This window comes from Fringilla coelebs, assembly GCF_963513975.1.
Source record: "Fringilla coelebs genome assembly, chromosome: 30".
NCBI classification, from domain to species: domain Eukaryota; kingdom Metazoa; phylum Chordata; class Aves; order Passeriformes; family Fringillidae; genus Fringilla; species Fringilla coelebs.
Window position 1 is genome coordinate 1791742 of NC_140056.1, and position 21894 is coordinate 1813635.

The 21894-nt window shown below is 62.5% G+C and overlaps 3 protein-coding genes across 3 annotated transcripts in view; 2 read left to right on the forward strand and 1 right to left on the reverse strand.

Annotated features, from left to right (window-relative positions):
* Nucleotides 1-1885, reverse strand: part of R3HDM2 (R3H domain containing 2) — a 60881-nt gene extending 58996 nt beyond the window's left edge. Inside the window, exon 1 of the mRNA XM_084223477.1 lies at nt 1776-1885. The gene's annotated coding sequence lies outside the window, so the exon portion shown is untranslated. The remainder of the gene's footprint in view (nt 1-1775) is intronic.
* A 2136-nt stretch (nt 1886-4021) lies between these two features.
* On the forward strand, nt 4022-6439 carry LOC311164144 (inhibin beta C chain-like; the record flags this gene model as incomplete). Its single annotated transcript, XM_084223478.1, has 2 exons — nt 4022-4439; nt 5703-6439. The coding sequence occupies 2 exons, from the start codon at nt 4022-4024 to the stop codon at nt 6437-6439; spliced, it is 1155 nt and encodes a 384-aa protein (XP_084079604.1).
* Nucleotides 6440-15870: 9431 nt separating this feature from the next.
* Nucleotides 15871-17405, forward strand: LOC311164299 (inhibin beta C chain-like; the record flags this gene model as incomplete). The annotated part of the gene is made up of 2 exons (XM_084223708.1): nt 15871-16180; nt 16654-17405. 2 exons carry the CDS (start codon nt 15871-15873, stop codon nt 17403-17405), a joined length of 1062 nt encoding a protein of 353 aa, XP_084079834.1.
* Between the last annotated feature and the right edge of the window lie 4489 nt (nt 17406-21894).

A 21894-nucleotide genomic window follows, 5' to 3' on the forward strand; every position in this document is an offset into this window, starting at 1 on the left:
TGAACCCAAAAAAAAAACCCCACAAACTTTTACCAGCACATTTCAAACAGACTAAATGATGTTTTAATTAACACTTTAATTAACACTTTAATTATCATCAACTCCTGCCAGGGGACAGAGACAACTCTGACCCTCAGCCCAAATTCCTGCAGGTACCAAAACCAGGATCCCTGGCAGGATTTAAACCAAAAAAACTCCAAAAAACGCACACAAACTTCCACCAGAACATATCAAACAGACCCAACGATGCTTTAATTAACACTTTAATTACCACTTTAATTAACAGGAGACAACTCTGACCCTCAGCCCAACTTCCTGCAGGTGCCAAAACCAGGATCCCTGGGAGGATTTAAAGGATTTGAACCCAAAAAAATCCCCCACAAACTTCCACCAGCACATTTCAAACAGACCCAAGGATGCTTTAATGTTTAATTAACCCTTTAATTACCACTTTAATTACCAGGGGACAACTCTGACCCTCAGCCCAACTTCCTGCAGGTGCCAAAAGCGGAATCCCTGGGAGGATTTAAAGGATTTAAACCAAAAAAAAGCCAAAAAACTCGCACAAACTTCCACCAGCACATTTCAAAAAGACTAAATTATGCTTTAATTAACCCTTTAATTACCACTTTAATTACCAGGGGACAACTCTGACCCTCAGCCCAACTTCCTGCAGGTACCAACACCAGGATCCCTGGGAGGATTTAAAGGATTTAAACCAAAAAAACCCAAAAATCACTTTTTATGGATGCCATCAGCACCGACCCCTCCAGGGCAGCACCTCCCTCCTGCCGGGAGGTCCCGGGCTGGGAATGATTCCCGGGAACGGCGGAATCACCTCCGGAGAGGCGTTCCAGAGCAAACCCGGTGTGCGTGAGGACACCGGAGCATCCCCCGTGCCCCCGGTACCGGCAGCTCCGGCCGCACGTGCTCCGGTAACGGGCCCGGGCAGCGGCTCCGTGAGAGCGCCCCGGGCACCGCCGGTACCGGGAGCAGCGGAGAGCGGGCACCGAGTGGGGCACGGCGAGAACCGGAGCCGGAGATGGGACGGAACCGGAGCCCGAGAGGGGCAGGACGGGAACCGGGACCGGACGGGAACCGGAGCCCGAGAGGGGCAGGACGGGAACCGGGACCGGACGGGAACCGGGACCCCGAGAGCGGCACGGAAGGAGCTGAACCCCGAGAGAGGCGGGCGGGAACCGGAGAGGAGCAGGGCAAGAAACGGAGCCCGAGAGGCGAAGGACGGGAACCGGAGCCCAGGAGGGGCAGGACGCGAACCGGGGCCGGACGGGAACCGGACCCCGAGAGCGGCACGGAAGGAACCGGACCCCGAGAGGGGAGACCAAGAACCGGACCCCGAGAGCGGCAGGAGCCGGACCCTGAGAGGGGAGACCGAGAACCGGACCCCGAGAGCGGCAGGAGCCGGATCCAGCACCGAGCGAGCCCGAGAGGGGCAGCCCCGGGCCGGGAACCATCCCGGGAACCATCCCGGGAGCCAGACCGGGAACAGCCCCGGGAGCCAGACCGGGAACCATCCCCGGGAGCAGCCCCGGGAACCAAACCGGAACCAGCCCCGGGAACCAAACCGGGAACCAGACCGGGAACCAAACCGGGAACCAGACCGGGAACCATTCCCGGGAGCAGCCCCGGGCCGGGAACCAGCCCCGCGGCGGAAGGAGCGGGCACCCCGCGGGAGGGTCCCCGCCGTGCCCGGCGCACCGCGATCGCCCCGTTGCCCCCAGCCCCGCTCCCCCCCCCGCCCCCGCCGCACTTACCGGGACCGGGCCGCGCCGGGCCGGGCCCTGCGCCGCGGGGCCGCCGCCGCCACCCCGGGCCGGGCCGGGCCTGGGCCAGCCCTGCGGGGTGGGCGGGATGGGGAGGGGGAGGGGGGGGGAGGGGAGGGTGACCGGAACGGGGAAAAACGGGAAAGAAACGGGAAAAAAAAAAAAGGGAAAGAGGAGGCGGCCCCTCCCCCGCGGCGTGCGCGCTGCGTCAACGCGCCGTGCGCGCTGCGTCATCATCCTGCGCCCGCGCGCCCGCGTTGCTGTGGCAACCGGAGGGACGCTACGCGCCGGGGATGGCGGGAGGGGCGGGGGGCGCCCCCTGGCGGCGCGGAGGGAGAGGCGGGGGCGCCTTTTGCGGAAAGGGGCGGGGCAGTGGGCGGGGTTACGGCCAGGCTCCGCCCATTGAACCTGGCTCCGCCCCCCGCGTGCTGGAGTCCGGCTCCGCCCCCTCGGGGGTCCCGCATGGCCCGGGGTCCTCCGGCCACGGGGGTCCCGAATTCACCGGGGGTGTCACATCTCCCCGGGGGTCCTCCATCACCAGGGATCCCACATCCTGCGGGATGTTCTGTCCCCGGTATCCCAAATCCTCCAGGGATCCCATATCCCCCAGGATTCTCCATCCCCGGGATCCCAAATCCCCCGGGATCCCACAGCTCCCAGGATCCTCCATCCCTGGGATCCCAAATCCCCCAGGGGTCCCACATCTCCCCGGGAGTCCCACATCAGGAGGGACCCCACATCCTGCGGGATGCTCCATCCCCGGGAATCCCAAATCCCCCAGGGATCCCATATCCCCCAGGATTCTCTGTCTCTGGGAATCCCAAATCCTCCGGGATCCCAAATCCCCCAGGATTCTCTGTCCCCGGGAATCCCAAATTCCCCATGGGTCCCACATCTCCCCAGCAATCCCAAATTCCCCGGGGATCCCACATCAGGAGGGACCCCACATCCTGCAGGATCCTCTGTCCCAGTGACCCCAAATTCCCCAGGGGTCCCACATCTCCCCGAGGGTCCCACACCACCAGGGATCCCACAGCTCCCAGGATCCCCCATCCCTGGGATCCCAAATCCCCCAGGAGTCCCACATCTTCCCGGTGATCCCAAATTCCCCAGGAATCCCACATTTCCCTGGGGGTCCCACATCACCAGGGATCCCACATCCCCCCAGGTCCTCCATCCCCGGGATCCCAAATTCCCCAGGGGTCTCACATCACCAGGGATCCCAAATTCCCACAGGAATCCCGCAGCTCCCAAGATCCTCCATCCCTGGGATCCCAAATTCCCCAGGGGTCTCACATCACCGGGGATCCTAAATTCCCACAGGAATCCCGCAGCTACCAAGATCCTCTATCCCCGGGGATCCCACATCCCTGGGGATCCCACAGCTCCCAGGATCCTCCATCCCTGGGGATCCCAAATTCCCCGAGGATCCCACATCTCCCCGGGGTTCCCAAATTCCCCACGGATTCTCCATCCCCGGCATCTCTGGACACGCCTCGTTCCCGGGGATCCCTCATCCCCACATGGATCCCCTGTCCCCAAGGGTCCCTCACCCCCCCATGGATCCCCTGTCCCCAAGGGTCCCCCATCCCCCAGGGATCCCCCACCCGCCTGGAATTCCCTTGCTCTGAGTGTCCCCCATTGGTCGGGATTTCCCATCTCCAGGTATCTCCACAGACCCCTCGACCCCCCCAAAATCCCCGTTCTCTGAGCATCCCCCCAAAATCCCCCTTCTCTGAGCATCCCCCCAAAATCCCCCTTCTCTGAGCATCCCCCCAAACCCTTCCCCTTCTCTGAGCATCCCCCCAAACCCTCGGGGATCCCCCGCCTCCGCGTCCCTCCGGGATCCCCCCGGGAGTCCCCACCGCGTCTCTGCCCGTGCACCGGGCCGGGATGGCACCGGGATGACACCGGGGTGGCACCGGGGATGGCACCGGGGTGGCACCGGGGTGGTTCCGGGGTGGCTCCGATGTCCCCCCCGAGCAGCAGCACCATCGGCCCGGCTCCACCTTAACCGGAGCGGCCGCTCCGCTCTGCCCGGGGAGCTCGGGGGCGTTTATCTCGCCCGGGATCAGCCAATATTTGTGGCCACGTCAGGAGAACGAGCCCATCCCGGCCCCGTCCGTCCAGTTCTACCCCCCTGCTCCTCTCCCTGCTCCCGCCGCTGCCGCCGCCTCTCCCGTTCCGCTCCTCGGACGCTGCCGGGAGTCCCCCGCTGTCACCTCTCGCCACCGGAGATGTCGCTCACCGTGGCTCTCCTTCTCCTGAGCCTCCCGCGGATGGCCGCCGCCAAGGGCGAGCGGTGCCCGGCCTGCGGGGTGGCCGCGCTGGCCCCCGGGGCTCGGCGGGACGCGCTGCTGGCTCTGGCCAAGCAGAGCATCCTCACCAAGCTCCGGTTACCGGGCAGGCCCAGCGTGCCGCAGCCGCCGTCCCGGGGCTCGCTGCTCACCGCGCTCCGCACGATGCGAGCGCAGAGCTCGGACGGGGCCGCCACCCCCGGGATGCTCCGGGACGCGGCCGCCACCCCCGGGATGCTCCGGGACGCGGCCGCCACCCCCGGGATGCTCCGGGACGCGGCCGCCACCCCCGGGAAGCCCCGGGACGGCCGCGGGACGGGGCTGCAGGAGTACGAGCTGCTGAGTTTTGCGGAGTCAGGTGAGTGCGGATCCTGCGGGCACCGGGGGAAGGAGGGAAGGGGGAAGGAGGATGCGGGAACGCTGCTGCTGGAAGGTGCGGGAGCTCCCGAGGCTGCCCAGGTGGGACGTGCGGGGCTGGGAGGGTGGCGGATGTGCTGCTCTGTCGTGTGTCACCTGTTGCCCACTTGGGCTGAACCCTCCCCCTTGTGCTGGAGGTGAAGGGGTCACATGGCCGCGTTTTCCAAAATTGGGATTTTTTGCCTCGATTTTCTGTCGGCTCGCAGCGTGTGGATGGAGCTGCACAGCTCGCTGTGCCTCCACACCCCACCCGGAGCAGGGGGGGGCCTCGTTTCACTCCGGAATTTGCTGCTTCTGGCAGATGAGAACTCCCCAAACTCACTCAGAGCCCCTTCCAGTCCCTCCATGGGCTCCAGGAGAGCTCGAGAGGGATTCTGGACACGGAGTGCCAGGACAGGGGGGGATGGCTTCACTTTGGAAAAGAGGAGATTCAGATGGGATTTTGGGTGGGCACAGGTTGCCCAGAGAAGTTGCTCCATCCTTGGAAGTGTCCGAGGCCAGGCTGGACGAGGCTTGGAGCAACCCGGAGTGGTGAAAGGTGTCCCTGCCATGGCAGGGGTGATTTGTCACTGTGATATTTTATGAAAAATCCCCTCGCCAGGATTCCTTCTCCTGGCAAGATGAGAAGCCTCGGCTTCTCCATGTTCTGCTCCTCTGGAATGTGATCCGGAGGATTGTTCACCCAGCACGTGAATTGTTTTTAATTACTGACCAATCCCAGTCCAGCTGTGTCGGACTCTCTGGTCTGTCACAGGTTTTTGTAATCATTCTTGTCTAAGCCCTCTGATGTCTCCTTTCTCTTTCTTTAGTATAGTTTTAGTACATAATTTTCATATAATAATATATGAAATTATATGGTATTGTATGATATGATATGATGATATGATATGATGATATGATATGATATGATATGATATGATATGATATGATATGATATGATGATATGATATGATATGATATGATATGATATGGTATAATATGATATGGAATAAAATAAAATAAAATAAAATAAAATAAAATAAAATAAAATAAAATAAAATAAAATAAAATAAAATAAAAATAAAATAAAAATCAGCCTTCTGAGAACTTGGAGTCAGTTCTCATCCCTCCCCTCGTCCTGAGGACCCTGACAACAGCACCACCACAGGGGTGGGACAGGATCAGTCCCCTCTTCACTTCTGACTCTCCTCTTGCTTCCGTGCAGGATCCTCCACTTCCCACAGCGTCCACCTGCATTTCCGCTTCTCCCGGGAGGTGGCCCGGAGCACCGAGGTCCGGCAGGCCACCCTGTACCTGTTCTGGCCATCCCCCGGCCGCGGCGATGTCACCATCAGGCTGCTGCAGCCAGACCCAGCCGGACCGAACCTGACGCTGAGCAGCGAGACGCGGCTGGAGGTGCGGAGACCCGGCTGGAGCGCGCTGGACGTGGCAGCCGCCGTGCAGAGCCTCTTCACACGGGACACCCCGGGGCTCACCGTGCGGCTGGAGGTGCCGGAGGGATGGGGGTCGCCTCTCCCGTCCCACCCCAGCGATTCCCACTGGCCGTTCGTGGTGGCCCGAGCCCGGGCCAGGACTCCCCACCGCGTCCGCCGGCGCGGCGTGGATTGCGGCGCGGACTCGCGGATGTGCTGCCGCCAGGAATTCTTTGTGGACTTCAAGGAGATCGGTTGGGAGGATTGGATCATCCAGCCCGAGGGGTACCACATGAATTACTGCTCGGGGCTGTGCCCGCTGCACATGGCCGGCGTCCCCGGCCTCGCCGCCTCCTTCCACACCGCCGTCCTCAACCGCATCAAGGCGGCGAGCGCGGCGGCGGCCGTGGATTCCTGCTGCGTTCCCACCCAGCGCCGGCCCCTCTCCCTGCTCTACTACGATCGCGACAGCAACATCGTCAAGACCGACATCCCCGACATGATCGTGGACTCCTGCGGCTGCACCTGAGCGCTGCCGGAGCGGGCGGGACGGGGCTGGCCCTGCCCGGGGGTTTCTCCTCCCGCGGGTGATGCCGAGGGGGCGAATCCCCCCCCTCCTCTCTCACCTCCCACCGGCCCCTTCCCCCTTCGGACCTGCCCGCGGGCTCCTCTCACAGCGCCTCAGGCTCTGATGGAGTCCAGATGGACTGACGGACTGATGGACTGACGGACTGATGGACTGACGGACTGACGGACTGGGGAACTGAAGGGCTGAGGGACTGACGGACTGATGGACTGATGGACTGACAGACTGATAGACTGACAGACTGATAGACTGACAGACTGACGGACTGAGGGACTGACGGACTGAGGGACTGATGGACTGACGGACTGAGGGACTGATGGACTGATGGATTGACAGACTGACAGACTGACGGACTGGTGGACTGGTGGACTGAGGAACTGAGGGACTGACGGACTGACGGACTGACTGATGGACTGATGGACTTACAGACTGGTGGACTGACAGACTGACAGACTGATAGACTGACAGACTGACAGACTGATGGACTGACAGACTGACGGACTGACAGACTGAGGGACTGACAGACTGACGGACTGACGGACTGACGGACTGGGGGACTGATGGACTGACAGACTGACGGACTGACTGACGGACTGAGGGACTGACAGACTGACAGGCTGATGGACTGAGGGACTGATGGACTGACTGACGGACTGACGGACTGATGGACTGATGGACTGAGGGACTGATGGACTGATGGACTGACGGACTGAGGGACTGACGGGCTCGTGGGCTGATGGACTGATGGACTGACGGACTGAGGGACTGACGGACTGATGGACTGATGGACTGGTGGACTGAGGGACTGATGGACTGACGGACTGAGGGACTGATGGACTGACGGACTGAGGGACCGAGGGACTGACGGACTGAGGGACTGACGGGCTCGTGGGCTGACGGACTGATGGAGTGATGGACTGAGGGACTGATGGACTGACTGACAGACTGATGGACTGGTGGACTGACGGACTGTCAGGCTGGTGGACTGATGGTCTGAGGGACTGACTGACTGACGGACTGACAGACTGATGGACTGATGGACTGACAGACTGACGGACTGACAGACTGACAGACTGATGGACTGAGGGACTGATGGGCTGGTGGACTGATGGACTGTCAGGCTGGTGGACTGATGGTCTGAGGGACTGACTGACAGACAGACTGACGACTGGTGGACTGGTGGACTGATGGACTGACAGACTGGTGGACTGACAGACTGACGGACTGACAGACTGACAGACAGACTGACAGACTGACAGACTGAGGGACTGACGGACTTCTCCTGCGGCAGACCCCGCATCAGGACGGTCCCTCTGCCGTGCCCCAGGTCCTGCTGTGCCCTGGGCGCTGCTCCCCCAGCCCAGCCCCCACCCGTGCCCACCCTGGGCTGGCAAGGATGGAGGGCAGGGTCACCCCCCAGCCCCCACCCGTGCCCACCCTGGGCTGGCAAGGCCGGAGGGCAGGGTCACCCCACGGCCCCACCCGTGCCCACCCTGGGCTGGCAAGGCCAGAGGGCAGGGTCACCCCACGGCCCCACGGGGGGGACATGAGGCTGAGCAGGGAGAGGAGAGGGGAATCAGCCCCAGGGGGAGGAATTGTCTCCCTCTGCGAGCAGCCCAGCTCTGGGGCTCAATAAAGGCTCCTGGTGGTGTGTGCACCTCTGTGCCCGTCCTTCACATCCTGCAGGGATCCTGGGGTGGCACAGGACAGACCCGTTCTGTCACTGCAGAGCCAGGCTGTGGGGCTGGGCCCGTCCACACTGCTCCCCATGCCCCCCACCATGCCCTCTGCCCCTCAGCTGCCTTTCCCAGGTCGTGCAGAACCCCAAATCCATCCCAGCCACATCCAGGGCGTAGCATGGCACCCCCCTGGACACAAGTGGTCTGGAATTCCCACCAGGAATTTGCTTGAGCCAAATCCCCCACTCCACCAAAACCACCTGAATTTGGCCATCCCTGTCCCAAACCAGAACTGAGAAATTCCTTTTCCTTTTGAAGTGGACGGATTTAGGGGCAGCTTCAGCACCCAGAACCCGCCCCAGCCCCCAGTTCCCCCCCTGCAGAGCATCCCCCGGGCTCATCCCTGGCCCTGTGCCCCTTGCCAGCGTGGTGGCAGCGAAGTGGGACACGTCAGGGCCGTGAGAGCAGGGGACAAAGGGCGGCTCCGACACTTCTGCCCCGTTACGTAACCGGGTTCGGGTTTCTCCACCCCTCCCCACGTGTCCCCCATGTGCCAGGACTGGAAAAAAGGGGAGACCTCGGGGTTTTTGCTGCTCAGAGTGACCCCGAGGTGTGGTAGAAAGTTTCTTTTCCCAGCCTGGTGGTCAAAGAAGGAGTCAGAGCTCTTCTGGTCTCATTCTCAAGGTTGTTTATTGTTTCTTATCTCTAAAATTCTTTCTCCTGTCCAGCTGAGGTCTGCTGAGCAAGACAGTCAGAGGCACACTGACACCCTCAGGGTGGTGGTATCTTTTTATATAAAAACTACTTGTACAATATTTACAATTACTCCCCAATACCCATCACCTATGTTAGACAGTGAGCTTCTGCTCTAAACCAATCCAAAAGTGCCACCACCACAGCAGAAGGTGGAGGCCAAGAAGAAGAAGGAGAAAGGCTGGACACACCCAGATTCCTCCATCTTGCCCCCTGAACCCCTCTTCTAAAAACCCTAAAAAATCTATTTTTTCACCCAGTGACAAACTAATTATGATTCTATGTGGACTTTGGGGGCTTGCAGATCTTCATATATGGTTGGTAACTTTTTCCATGGGTCATACTCAAAGGCACAGGGGTCCTGGGCTCTGTGCCAGGGTCTCTGAGCCCCCTGGCAGGGGTCCTGGCAATCCAGGGCAGTCCTGAATTCTGACAGGGAAAAGGTGCTGGGGTGGGATATTTGGGAGGGGGGGAGTGGGGTGATGCCCGAGGGGTGACCTCAGATTTAGGGTCCCCCCTGCACGTGCTGACAACCTCTGATGGCTGATGCAGGTAGGGAGAAGCTCAGCAGAGGGAGGAGATGGAGCCAGAGCCTCTCCCCACCCAGCTTTGCATCCACTGCCCACTCCAGGATGATGAGAAGTGAGCAGCTCTGCTGGAGCCAGGGCAGGATTGTCCCAGGAGGAGCCAGGGCAGGATTGTCCCAAAAGGAGCCAGGACAGGATTGTCCCAAAAGGAGCCAGAGCAGGATTGTCCCAGGAGCAGGATTGTCCCAAAAGGAGCCAGGGCAGGATTGTCCCAAAAGGAGCCAGGAGCAGGATTGTCCCAAAAGGAGCCAGGAGCAGGATTGTCCTAAAAGGAGCCTGGGCAGGATTGTCCCAGGAGGAGCCAGGAGCAGGATTGTCCCAGGAGGAGCCAGGGCAGGATTGTCCCAAAAGGAGCCAGGAACAGGATTGTCCCAGGAGGAGCCAGGGCAGGATTGTCCCAGGAGGAGCCAGGGGCAGGATTGTCCCAAAAGGAGCCAGGGCAGGATTGTCCCAGGAGGATCCAGGAGCAGGATTGTCCCAGGAGGAGCCAGGAGCAGGATTGTCCCAGGAGGAGCCAGGGCAGGATTGTCCCAGGAGGAACCAGGAGCAGGATTGTCCCAAAAGGAGCCAGGAGCAGGATTGTCCCAAAAGGAGCCAGGAGCAGGATTGTCCCAAAAGGAGCCAGGAGCAGGATTGTCCCAAAAGGAGCCAGGGCAGGATTGTCCCAGGAGGAGCCAGGGCAGGATTGTCCCAGGAGAAGCCAGGGCAGGATTGTCCCAGGAGGAGCCAGGAGCAGGATTGTCCCAGGAGGAGCCAGGGCAGGATTGTCCCAAAAGGAGCCAGGGCAGGATTGTCCCAAAAGGAGCCAGAGCAGGATTGTCCCAAAAGGAGCCAGAGCAGGATTGTCCCAAAAGGAGCCAGGAGCAGGATTGTCCCAGAGGAGCCAGGAGCAGGTGGCAGTGCTCAGCCACGTGCACACACCCTGGAGCAGGGGCTGCCATGAGGCCCCAACAGAATGGGGACCCCCCTGTCCCCTATCAGGTGACCTCAGTCCTGCAGCTCCAAGGGTTGACAACGGACCCCAGAGGCTGGGACAGAGCTGACCCGGGTGGGGACAGGCTCAGGAGGGTGAGGAGGTGCTCTCAGACCTTCTCCCCATCCAGCTTCACATCCTGCCCCTGCTCCACGAGCAGCGCGCCACCAGCCACGAGCAGCCCCAGCTGGAGCAGGGGTGGGTTGTCCTGGAGGACTGGTGACACTGGGAAGGGATGGAAGGGATGGAAGGGACACAAACCTGTGGCAGTTTGTCACACATCCTCCCAGCAGCTCTGCTGGGTCAGGGATGGGTTGTCCTGGAGGACCGGTGACACTGGGGAAGGGATGGAAGGGACACAAGTGTGTGACAGCTTGTCATGCATCCTCCCAGCAGCTCTGCTGGAGCAGGGGTGGATTGTTCTGGAGGATTGGTGACACTGGGGAAGGGATGGAAGGGCCACAAGCAGCTTGTCACAGCTCTGCTGGAGCAGGGGTGGATTGTTCTGGAGGATTGGTGACACTGGGGAAGGGATGGAAGGGCCACAAGCAGCTTGTCACAGCTCTGCTGGGGAAGGGATGGGTCATCCTGGAGGACTGGTGACACTGGGGAAGGGATGGAAGGGACACAAAGCTGTGGCAGTTTGTCACACATCCTCCACCTGCCCTGCTGGAGCAGGGGTGGGTTGTTCTGGAGGACTGGTGACACTGGGGAAGGGATGGAAGGGACACAGGTGTGTGACAGCTTGTCACACATCCTCCCAGCAGCTCTGCTGGGGCAGGGATGGGTCATCCTGGAGGACTGGTGGCACTGGGGAAGGGATGGAAGGGACACAAGTGTGTGACAGCTTGTCATGCATCCTCCCAGCAGCTCTGCTGGAGCAGGGATGGGGCATCCTGGAGGACTGGTGACACTGGGGAAGGGATGAAAGGGACACCAACATGTGGCAGTTTGTCACACATCCTCCCTGCTGGAGCAGGGACCCCCATCTCTCCCCAGGCCCAGGTGTCCCAGGGAAGGGAGGAAGGCTCAGGGATCGATCCCGTCTGGGCTCCAAGGCCGCTTGCGCAAACCCAGCGAGGGTTTGGTGTTTGTTTTATCCCTTCTTTTTCCAACGCCTCATTTCACTGTCTATATTTATTGAACAAACAACTTCCCTGGAGCCAGTGCCAAGCTTCCTGGGATGTAGCAGCTGTGGGCACACAGGGAAAGGACAAGAGAGCCCTTGGCTGCTCCTGTGGCCCTACAGACCCCTCAGCTCAAGCAGCACAGCCCTGAGATGCCGAGCTGAGGTTTGTCCCACTCCCACAGGAAAGAGGCACCTTGACCCTTCCTCACCTTCCATCCCTTCCTCACCTTGACCCCAGCACGGCTCAGGAATTCCAAAGTGGCACTTCCCATGGAGGATGAGGAGGGTGCAGTCAGGGAAGAGTGATCCTTCCTCCCTGCCATGGCTCCGTGCCCTGCTGGTGCCCCCTGATCACCCAGGGGTGGCTCAGGCCCAGTGCTGGGAGATTGTCCTGATGGGACCAGTAAGGCCAGTGGGGAGCCCACCCTGCAGCCCCAATGCCGTGGGGACGTGGCATCCATGGAATCAATCCAGATGTGACACAGGTGGGGACAGACACGATGTCCCCTTGGTCTCCACTCCAGGAGGGGACAGAGGTGCTGGAAGGAGCCTTTGCCAGAATCAACAGCCCCTGAAGCAAAGGTCCAGGCACACTGTGCCAAGTGCCCCCTGGGCAGCTCCAGCTCCCAGGAGGGGTGGGAATTTCTAACAGTCTCTTCCCTTGCCTTGAAAAGAGTTAATGTTTAATTCCCAGTCCCATGGCCCATTCCCAGCCAGTGCCACCACTGTGGGGACTGCTGCTCTTCCCCCAGGGAAACAACAGGGCCAGAGGAAACAACCTCAAGCAGTGTCAGGAGAGGTTTAGATTGGAGATTAAGGAAAATCTCATCAAGGCAAGAGTGGCCAAGCCTGGAATGGGTTGCCCAGGGCGGTGGTGGAGTCACCATCCCTGGCAGTGTTCAAAAACACCTGGGTGTGGCAGCTGGGGACGGGGTTTAGTGGTGGCTGTGCTGGGCTCAATGACCCAGGTTTTCCCAGCTTTAAGGATTCCATGATTCCATGGTTAATCCCATGAGCCACGCTCAGGTGCTGCTGCACAAACTCTTGGGGGGTCCTGGCTCAGCCCGTCCCTTGTCACCTCCAGGTCAGGTCACCAGGTGCCACGTTCGCCCCTACGGCCACGGGGTCAGAGGCCCCAGGAGCCATGTGTGCACCTGGTGCTGGGCCCAGGGGGACCTTGGGGGGTATTTTGGTCAGGTCAGTGCCTGGGCTTTGCTTTCTGGGAACCGCTTAATCAACAACACAATTATGCAATGGGTGCAAGAGCCGCCGCGGCTCCGCGCTCACCCCTGCCCCAGATCCGGGGGCCGGAGCGTGCCGGGGGGCACGAGCTGACAGGGGCTGCCATGGGATGCTCTCAGCAAGCTGGAGGTGCTGTGGGGGTTCATGGGGTGTGCCCCATGCAGAGGGATCCAGGCAGGTTCAACAGGGTTAATCCCTTTGGGGAGACCCAGCTCACAGCCTGGAATGGAGAGTGGGTGTTCTGGGGAGTTCTCATCCGTTTTTTCACGCTTTGTCTCCTGCTGTGCCCTGGCCTGCTCCATCCCTGCCAGCCCCAGCCCTGGCTCTGGGGGCTGGCAGGGATGGAGGAATACAGCACAGCTGGGGATGGGATGCTCTTAGCAAGCTGGAGGTGCTGTGGGGGTTCATGGGGTGTGCCCCATGCAGAGGGATCCAGGCAGGTTCAATAGGGTTAATCCTTTTGGGGAGACCCGACTCACAGCCATGGTGAATGTTCTGGAGAGTTCTCATCTGTTTTTCCACGCTTTGTTTCCTGTTTCCTGCTGTGCCACAGCCCCAGCCCTGGCTCTGGGGGCTGGCAGGGATGGGGGAATACAGCACAGCTGGGGATGGGATGTTCTTGCTGAGCTGGAGGTGCCATGGGGGTTTATGGAGTGTGCCCCATGCAGAGAGATCCGGGCAGGTTCAACAGGGTTAATCCATCTGGGGAGACCCAGCTCGCAGCCTGGACTGGAGTGTGGGTGTTCTGGAAAGTTCTCATTTATTCTTCCACACTTTGTCTCCTGTTTTCCCATATTTTGTCTCCTTTTTCCTGCTGTGCCACAGCCCCAGCCCTGGCTCTGGGGGCTGGCAGGGATGGGGGAATACAGCAGGGCTGCTCTCAGCAAGCTGGAGGGGCTGTGGGGGTTCATGGGGTGTGCCCCATGCAGAGGGATCCAGGCAGGTTCAAGAGGGTTAATCCTTTTGGGGAGACCCCACTCACAGCCACGGTGAATGTTCTGGAGAGTTCTCATCTGTTCTTCCACACTTTGTCTACAGTTTTCCCACATTTTGTCTCCTGTTTCCTGCTGTGCCACGGCCCCAGCCCTGGCTCTGGGGGCTGGCAGGGATGGAGGAATACAGCACAGCAGGGAATGTGTGTGTGGGGCACAAGAAGCCTGTCCAACATGGAGAAGGTGTCCAGATATTTGAGAGGGGGCCTGAACATGTGTGAGCGTGCATCATAGAATCCAGGATGGTTTGGGTTGGAAGGGACCTTAAAGCTCATCCAGCTCCACCCCTGCCATGGGCAAGGACAACTTCACCATCCCAGGTTGCTCCAAGCCCTGTCCAACGTGGCCTTGAACACTTCAGGGGTGGGGAGGCTTCTCTGAGCACCCTCTGTCAGCGCCTCACCAGCCTCACAGCAAGGAACTGCTCCCCCAAATCCCACCCAACCCCATCCTCTGTCCGTGGGCAGCCACCACCCCTGCTCCTGTCACTCCAGCTGCTTTAGGAAGTCTCTCTCCATGTGGAGGGACACCTGAGCACGTGTGCCCCGTGCCTGGCTGGAGGTGCCACCCGCCCCATCCCTCTCCTGCCTGCAGCCAGGGCTCCCAGGCCCTGTGGGATCCGCGCTCCTGGGCCAGCCTGTGCCCCCTGGCTCCTCTCTGTTGACATTCCTGCGCTATTCTGGGAGCTGCCAGCCAGCTGAGCCCTTTGCCCCTTGCTCTGAGGTTGCATCACCTCCGGTGGGCGCTTTTTCCCAGACTCTGTTTACATGGCACCTCTGGCTTGCCCAGGGCCAGGGGCTCCGTGTGGTCAAGACCTTGGAGCGGGTGCACGGCGCAGCGGGCACAGGACATGCCGGAGCACTGGCCTGGCAGGGCTTCAAGTTCCCTGGCTTCCCTGCTCCAGCTGGGGGCTCTGCCAATCCCCCGACACCGCGGTGGCGTCTTGCATCACCTTCACGAGCTTTCTGCCCTGCCTCAGCCTGCACATCCCGCTCCACAGAGTCTGAGAAACGTCTTCAGCCTTGATGTGATGTTGGCTGCCACCTCCTGAGCCCTCAGGACACACAAATCCCCTTTTTTATTCTGGGAGGAGGAGGGAACACGGTGCACGCATTCACTGCACCTTTCCAGCTCTGCCCCGGGCTGAGGATGGACCAGGTGGTCCGAGGGGTGGGCTCAGACCCCCAAAACCTGCTGGGAGTGACAAGAGCCTGGAGATGTGACAGTGCCCTGATCGCTGCTGGGTCCTCTGTCACCCCCCAGCGGGACTGTCAGGGCCAGGATGGCTCGAGGGTGCCCGAGGGGCAGTGCCCAGGCTGCGGGCAGCTCTGTGGCATCCGGGGATGGGCAGCCGAGCCGGGATCCCTCCGGCCGCCTCTGCTGGCCGGGATTTGCCGCAGCCCGCACCACCTGAAGGTTTTGGATGGTCCCGCCGCCCTTTGTGGGCCTGGCCGGGGTTTCTCTTCCCCGTGGGCAGATGCCAGGGTGCCCTGCAGGCAGAGCCCCTCGCCCACAGCTCTGCCCATCCGCAGTGTGCGAACCTCCCCCCGTACGACCCCGCACCCCTCCCTCGTGTTCAACCCACTCGGGCACCGGTGCTCGGTGCCCCGTGGGACTGCCCCCGCCGTGCCCCGCCGGTTGGCAAGGACCGGGAACGGGCGAGGATGGGGGGCTGCTCGCCGCCCCCCCCCGCGGGGAGGAGGGGGTGGGGTGCTAATCCCGGTAATCCCCGACGGGACGGGACGGGCAGGTGCGGCGGCCAATGGCGGGGGGCGGGGGGGCGGCGGGACCGCCCCCGGCCGCAGGTGCCCAAAGCAGGCCGCGCCGCACCGCTCCCGGTACCGCTCCCGGTGCCGCTCCCGTCCCGTGGGCGCTGCTCCCGGTGCCCCTCCCGTCCCATCCGCGCGGTCCCGTCGCGCCGCTCCCGTGCGGTCCGCGCCGCTCCCTCGGGTGCCGGTGACGGTCCCGCCCCGTCAGTGCCGCTGCCGGTGCTCATCCCGTGCCGTCCGGTGGGCGCGGATGGCGCCGCGTGGCCCGGGCCCGTGGCTGCTGCTGGCCGTGGTTCTGTGCGCGGCGGCCGAGCCCCGGTGCCCGTCGTGCCCGGCGGGCGCGGAGCGGTGGCTGCTGGAGGAGGTGGCCAAGAAGCAGCTGCTGGAAAAGCTGCGGCTCCGCGATCGCCCGCGGCTCGCCCACGCCGTGCCCCGCGCCGCCGTGGCCCGCGCCCTGCGGCGGCTGCAGGCGGGAGGCGCCCGCCGGAGCCCCGGAGTTACCGGCGAGGAGGAGGAGGAGGAGGAGCAGAGCTACGAGATCATCAGTTTCGCGGAGACAGGTGGGTGCGCGGTCCCCGACGGGGCGCGGGGGAGCCCGGTGAGCCCCGGGGCGCGGGGTCCGTGTCCTGCGCCCGGGGGACCCCCGGGGACCCGGAGCCCCGCGGGCTGTGCGTGACTCGGGAGTCACCGCACCCGGCGCGCATCGGTGACATCCCGGGAGGGGGAGGTGGTCCCTCTCCTGCTTCTGCTTGTCAGGACCTTTGTTTTGTCCCCCAAAAACACGAGGGTCCCCAGGGTGCCTGGGACTCTTGAGTTGGCAGCTGCAGGATGAATTTGGGGGGCGGGAAGCTCTTTCCAGCCTCGCCCCGCGAACTGAAGGGCCAGGTGAGAGCGGGCTGCCCCTCTGCACCCCTTCTGCCCGGGGCTGGTGTGCAGGGAAGGATGGAGGACAGACAAAGCTGGAAGTCTTGACTCGTTGGATGGCCGGGGAGCATCCCTCAGCGCTCACCTCCTCATCCCTTTCTCTCCTCAGATCTCACATCTCCCTCCAGTTTGGGGCTGCAATTCCAGTTCAGCCAGGCGCAGGACCAGGACATTCGCATCCTGCAGGCTCAGCTCTGGCTCTACCTGCGAGTGCCCCGCGCCAGCCTCACCCTGAGGATCTTCCTGGCCTCTGAAGCCGGGGCTGGGGCGGGGGGCAACCGCACGCTGCTGGGGGAGAGGCAGCTGAGCACGACGGGCAGCGGCTGGCGCTCCTTCTCCCTGCTGCCGGCGCTGCGGAGCTTCTTCTCCGGGCAGAGCCGGACCCTGCGGCTGGAGCTGGAGAGCCGCGGGGATGGCAGCGATGTCACGGCACAGCTCGACGCCAGCCGGTCCCACCAGCCCTTCCTAGTGGCCAAGGCGAAGGTGAGGGAGCCCGAACACCGCGTGGCCAAGCGCAGCCTCCGCTGCAGCCAGAACTCCAACCTCTGCTGCCGCAAGGATTTCTACATGGATTTCCGCGACATCGGTTGGAACGACTGGATCATCAAGCCCGAGGGCTACCAGATAAATTACTGCGTGGGCCAGTGCCCTCTGCACGTGGCAGGCAGCCCTGGCATGGCCTCTTCCTTCCACACAGCCGTCTTCAACCTCGTCAAAGCCAACAACGTGCAAGCCTCGGGGCATTCCTGCTGCGTGCCCACGCGGCGCCGCCCGCTCTCCGTGCTCTACTTCGATCGCAACAGCAATATTGTCAAGACTGACATTCCCGACATGATTGTTGATGCTTGTGGCTGTAGTTAGGGCTGGGGGAGCTGCGGTGGGACCCCCTTTCTCCAGGACTGTCCTGCTGGTGGAGGGGGAGGGAGCTGGAGAGCTCCGTGAGGAGGAGTCAGCCCTCGGTGGATCCCTTTGGAGAGGCTGGGAGGGAGAGGGTCTCGTCAGGGGGAGCAGGGGGTTTTGGGGACGTATGGGACGGAGCCAAGGTCACATCTGAGTGCCCAAGGCTGGGCTGTGGGTGTTGATGGCTCTGACATCCCTGCCTGCGCTGTTCCCGAGCTGATCCCACATTCCTGGTGCTGATATTCCCCACTTGGTTCACGTTCAGTGTCCCGTGAGGGGTTGGGACGTGGGAGGCAGAAACGGAGCTGCTTCCTCCACGTGGCAGTCTGCAGGACAAGGCAGCCCTGCTCGTTTCCCTTCTGGAACAAACCTTCCTGCATCCCCTTCAGGCCTGGTTTTGGGGACACACACGATGGGGCACAAATAACAGGCCTGGGAGAGGAGGATGAAGAGTATGACTTCATCAAGAACCCCAAAACAGCAGTGACAGGACAAAGTTCTCTGATCCCTGGGGGGCACGGAGCAGTGAGGACCAAGCTTCCAGGTCCTGTGTGCTTTCCCTGGGTTTGTGCTTTCCTCCCCTGCTCCCACCCCCAGCCGGGTCTCCTCCGCCCTGGTGCCTCCACAAGGGGAGGTCTGGCTCAAACTTTACCTTCAAGACCACACCCAAGGTACAGATTTGGTTTGTGCCACTGGTTTTGCAGCTATTTTCCTGCAGCTGTTGGGATTCCCTGGTGCTCCACCCTCTCTGCTGAAGATCCCACTCTGCCTTCCCCTTCCTCATGCACCCCCATGGCCTCTGCTTTAATTTATTACACAACATTTTGGTGCAGCTTCCCAAATAAATGGGTGGAAATGCAAGATCCAGGCTCTGGCTGCTTTTTCCTGGGACCACCTGCAGGGATGGGGTGAGGGAGAGGGTCCTGCTTGGCCAGAAGGGGCCCAGATCCCTCAGGCACTGGGGCTGGGGTGGCACAGGAGCTGCATGGCACTGCCATCCTGGGAGCTGTGAGGTTTGAGGGGCTCCTGGTGTGCTCACAAGGTCCTGCCTTCAAATGGGCAGGAATTTGATTCCCAGGAATCAAACAGGAGCTGGGAACCAGGTACCACCTCTCTGGGGGCTGGAGAGGGGTGGTCTGCAGTGGGAGAAAGCATCAAAGCTGTGTCCCAGCAGGGCAGGTGCTGGGAGGCATCACCCAACAGGGAGGTGCTGATTTCCACCTGGAGCAATCCCAAAGGGAGCTCTGGTCACTCTGCCTCCAGGGGGGGATTCCACAGCTCACCCCCAAATCTTGGGCCCCACTGCAAAGCCCCTGACCATGTCCCACCCCCCTAATCCCCCTGAACACCCCCCAGTGACTCCAGGCTCAGACAGAAGCTCTGGTGGGTGATGAGGAGTGTCCTGCAGGATTTGGGGTGGGATGCTCCTGGAGCAGGGGGTGCCCCTGACCATGTCCCACCTCCCCAACCCCCTGAACACCCCCCAGTGACCCCAGCCTCAGACAGAAGCTCTGGTGGGCGATGAGGAATGCCCTGGAGGATTTGGGGTGGGATGCTCCTGGAGCAGGGAGTACCCCTGACCATGTCCCACCCCCCCAACCCCCCTAAAAACCCCCCAGGGACCCCAGGCTCAGACAGAAGCTCTGATGGGTGATGGGGAGGGTGTCCTGCAGGATTTGGGGTGGGATGCTCCTGGAGCAGGAGATGCCCCTGACCATGTCCCACCTCCCCAGTCCCCTAAACGCCCCCCAGTGCCCCCAGGCTCATCCCCAGCCTCAGACAGAAGCTCTGGTGGGCGATGGGGAATGTCCTACAGGATTTGGGGTGGGATGCCCCTGACCATGTCCCACCTCCCCTGTCACCTTCAACACCCCCCAGTGACCCCAGGCTCAGACAGAAGCTCTGGTGGGTGATGGGGAATGCCCTGCAGGATTTGGGGTGGGATGCTCCTGGAGCAGGGGGTGCCCCTGACCATGTCCCACCTCCCCTGCCACCCTCAACACCCCCCAGGGACCCCAGGCTCATCCCCATCGCAGACAGAAGCTCTGGTGGGTGATGAGAAGTGTCCTGCAGGATTTGGGGTGGGATGCTCCTGGAGCAGGGAGTGCCCCTGACCATGTCCCACCCCCCCAACCCCCCTAAAAACCCCCCAGGGACCCCAGGCTCAGAGAGAAGTTCTGATGGGTGATGGGGAGGGTCTCCTGCAGGATTTGGGGTGGGATGCTCCTGGAGCAGGAGGCAATGCCCCCTCCTCATCCCTCTGAGATCCCACAGGCTGAGCCAGGTCCCCGTTGCGCAAGCAGCCGCTCAAAGCTCAGTTTGGGGCTCTTTTATCTGGGGACAAACCTCCTTGATTTCCCAGCTTGGCCCTGCCAGAGACCAAAGGGCAGCTTTCATCAGCCAGGGCAGCGGGCATCCCCTGACACCGGGGGCACTGCAGCCACCGCCGTGCTCCCAAAATATCCCTGCAGGGCTAAAAGCCACCGCACCTGAGCCTCCTGGCTGTGTCCTGGGGGCACGTGCTGCCCTGCACACCTGGGAGCTCAACCTGCAGCGCCGTGTGTGTGTGGGGGGTGTCTGCAGAACCACCCTGCTCCCCTCCCGAAGCCACAACCCGTCCAGCCACGTGCAGCACCCCAGAGACGGCAGAAATGTGGGGGTTTTGTCACCAGCAAAGGAAGTTTTCCTTTGTTTTGCCCGCGGGAGTGCCGCCGTGCCCACCCGCGTGTGCGCGATGTGCTGACTCACTGACACACTGACACGCTGTCCCCACCCCGGGGTGCTGAGCTGGCCGCGGTGGCAGCTCGGCAAATCCTCCTCTGGGGGATCATCTGGGCCTGCTCTGAGCTGCTTTGACTTTCCCGAACAGGAGAGGGGGATGATTCCTCGGTCGGGGGGTGTGGCGGGGTCGGCAGCTGCTCCGAGGAGCTGCCCAGGTGTTGGTCACACCCAGGGGCTGGTGGCAGAAGGGATCCGGGACAGCCTCACCATGCAGATGGTTCGGTGAGGAGAGGAGGGGTGGGCTCGGGGCAAGTCCCCGGACCCCAAGCAGCTTATCCAGGGTGACACTGATGCCAGGGGTAAAGCTGCTGAGCCGCTTACGGCCGTTACAAAACGGGGATGGAGGCAGCGCCTCACCTGCCCCACCCCCTCACCTGCACCACCCCCTCACCTGCACCACCCCTCACCTGGCTGGAGCCATGGCAGAGTCTGGGGGCACCCCAGGACCCCCCTGCTTGTTCCCCCCTCCTGCCAGAGGAAGGGGTTGACCCTGCTGGTGTTGTCACCTCCCCGGGGAGCAGAGACCCCTCCTCACCGCCGCTGGAAGGAGCTGATCTCAGATGGGGTCAGTGGGGAGGGAAACTGAGGCAGGGAATGCATTCTGCAGGCCACGGCTGCGAGCTGAGGGCTCCTGAAATCCTCTCATTGCTGCTCCTCTGCCCTGGGGGTCCCGGAGCGGTGACACCGTGAAACCGGGGACACCGGGGAAACCGGGGACACCGGGGGACAGGGGACAGGCTAATGCCGGGGAACCAGAGCTCCCAGCGGGGCAATCCCGGTAAGCAGCTCCGGGCTCGGCGGAGTGCGCGGCCCCGCCACCCTCGGGGCTCGGTGTCACGGCCTCGCCACCCCCGGGGTTCAGTGTCACGGCCTCGCCACCCCCGGGATTCGGTGTCACGGCGCCGCCACCCCCGGGGCTCGGTGTCACGGCCCCGCCACCCCAGGGGCTCGGTGTCACGGCCCCGCCACCCCCGGGGCTCGGTGTCACGGCGCCGCCACCCTCGGGGCTCGGTGTCACGGCGCCGCCACCCTCGGGGCTCGGTGTCACGGCCTCGCCACCCTCGGGGCTCGGTGTCACGGCCTCGCCACCCCCGACTCTCGGTGTCACGGCCCCGCCACCCCCGGGGCTCGGTGTCACGGCCTCGCCACCCTCGGGGCTCGGTGCCACGGCGCCGCCACCCTCGGGGCTCGGTGTCACGGCGCCGCCACCCTCGGGCTCGGTGTCACGGCCCCGCCACCCTCGGGACTCGGTGTCACGGCCCCGCCACCCCCGGGGTTCAGTGTCACGGCCTCGCCACCCCCGGGATTCGGTGTCACGGCGCCGCCACCCTCGGGGCTCGGTGTCACGGTCCCGCCACCCTCGGGGCTCGGTGTCACTCGCCGCCGTTACGGGCGGCACCGGCGGCACCGGCGCGGGGAGCGCCTCCCGCCGCCACCAGGGGGCGCCGTCCTCCCGTGCGCTCCCCCCGGTCCGGTCCCGACCCCCGCCCGGCCCCGGCCGCGACCCCCGGGCTGTGGGAGGGGTCCCACGAGCGTGCGTGGGCTGCGACCCCAGGGTGTGACCCACCCCCCCCCCCCCCCCCCGCGTGTGCGTGTGCAGAACAGAACGGGCGATATTTATTTCATAGAAATATTGATCATTTTTATAAATTATAAATTATTTTATAAC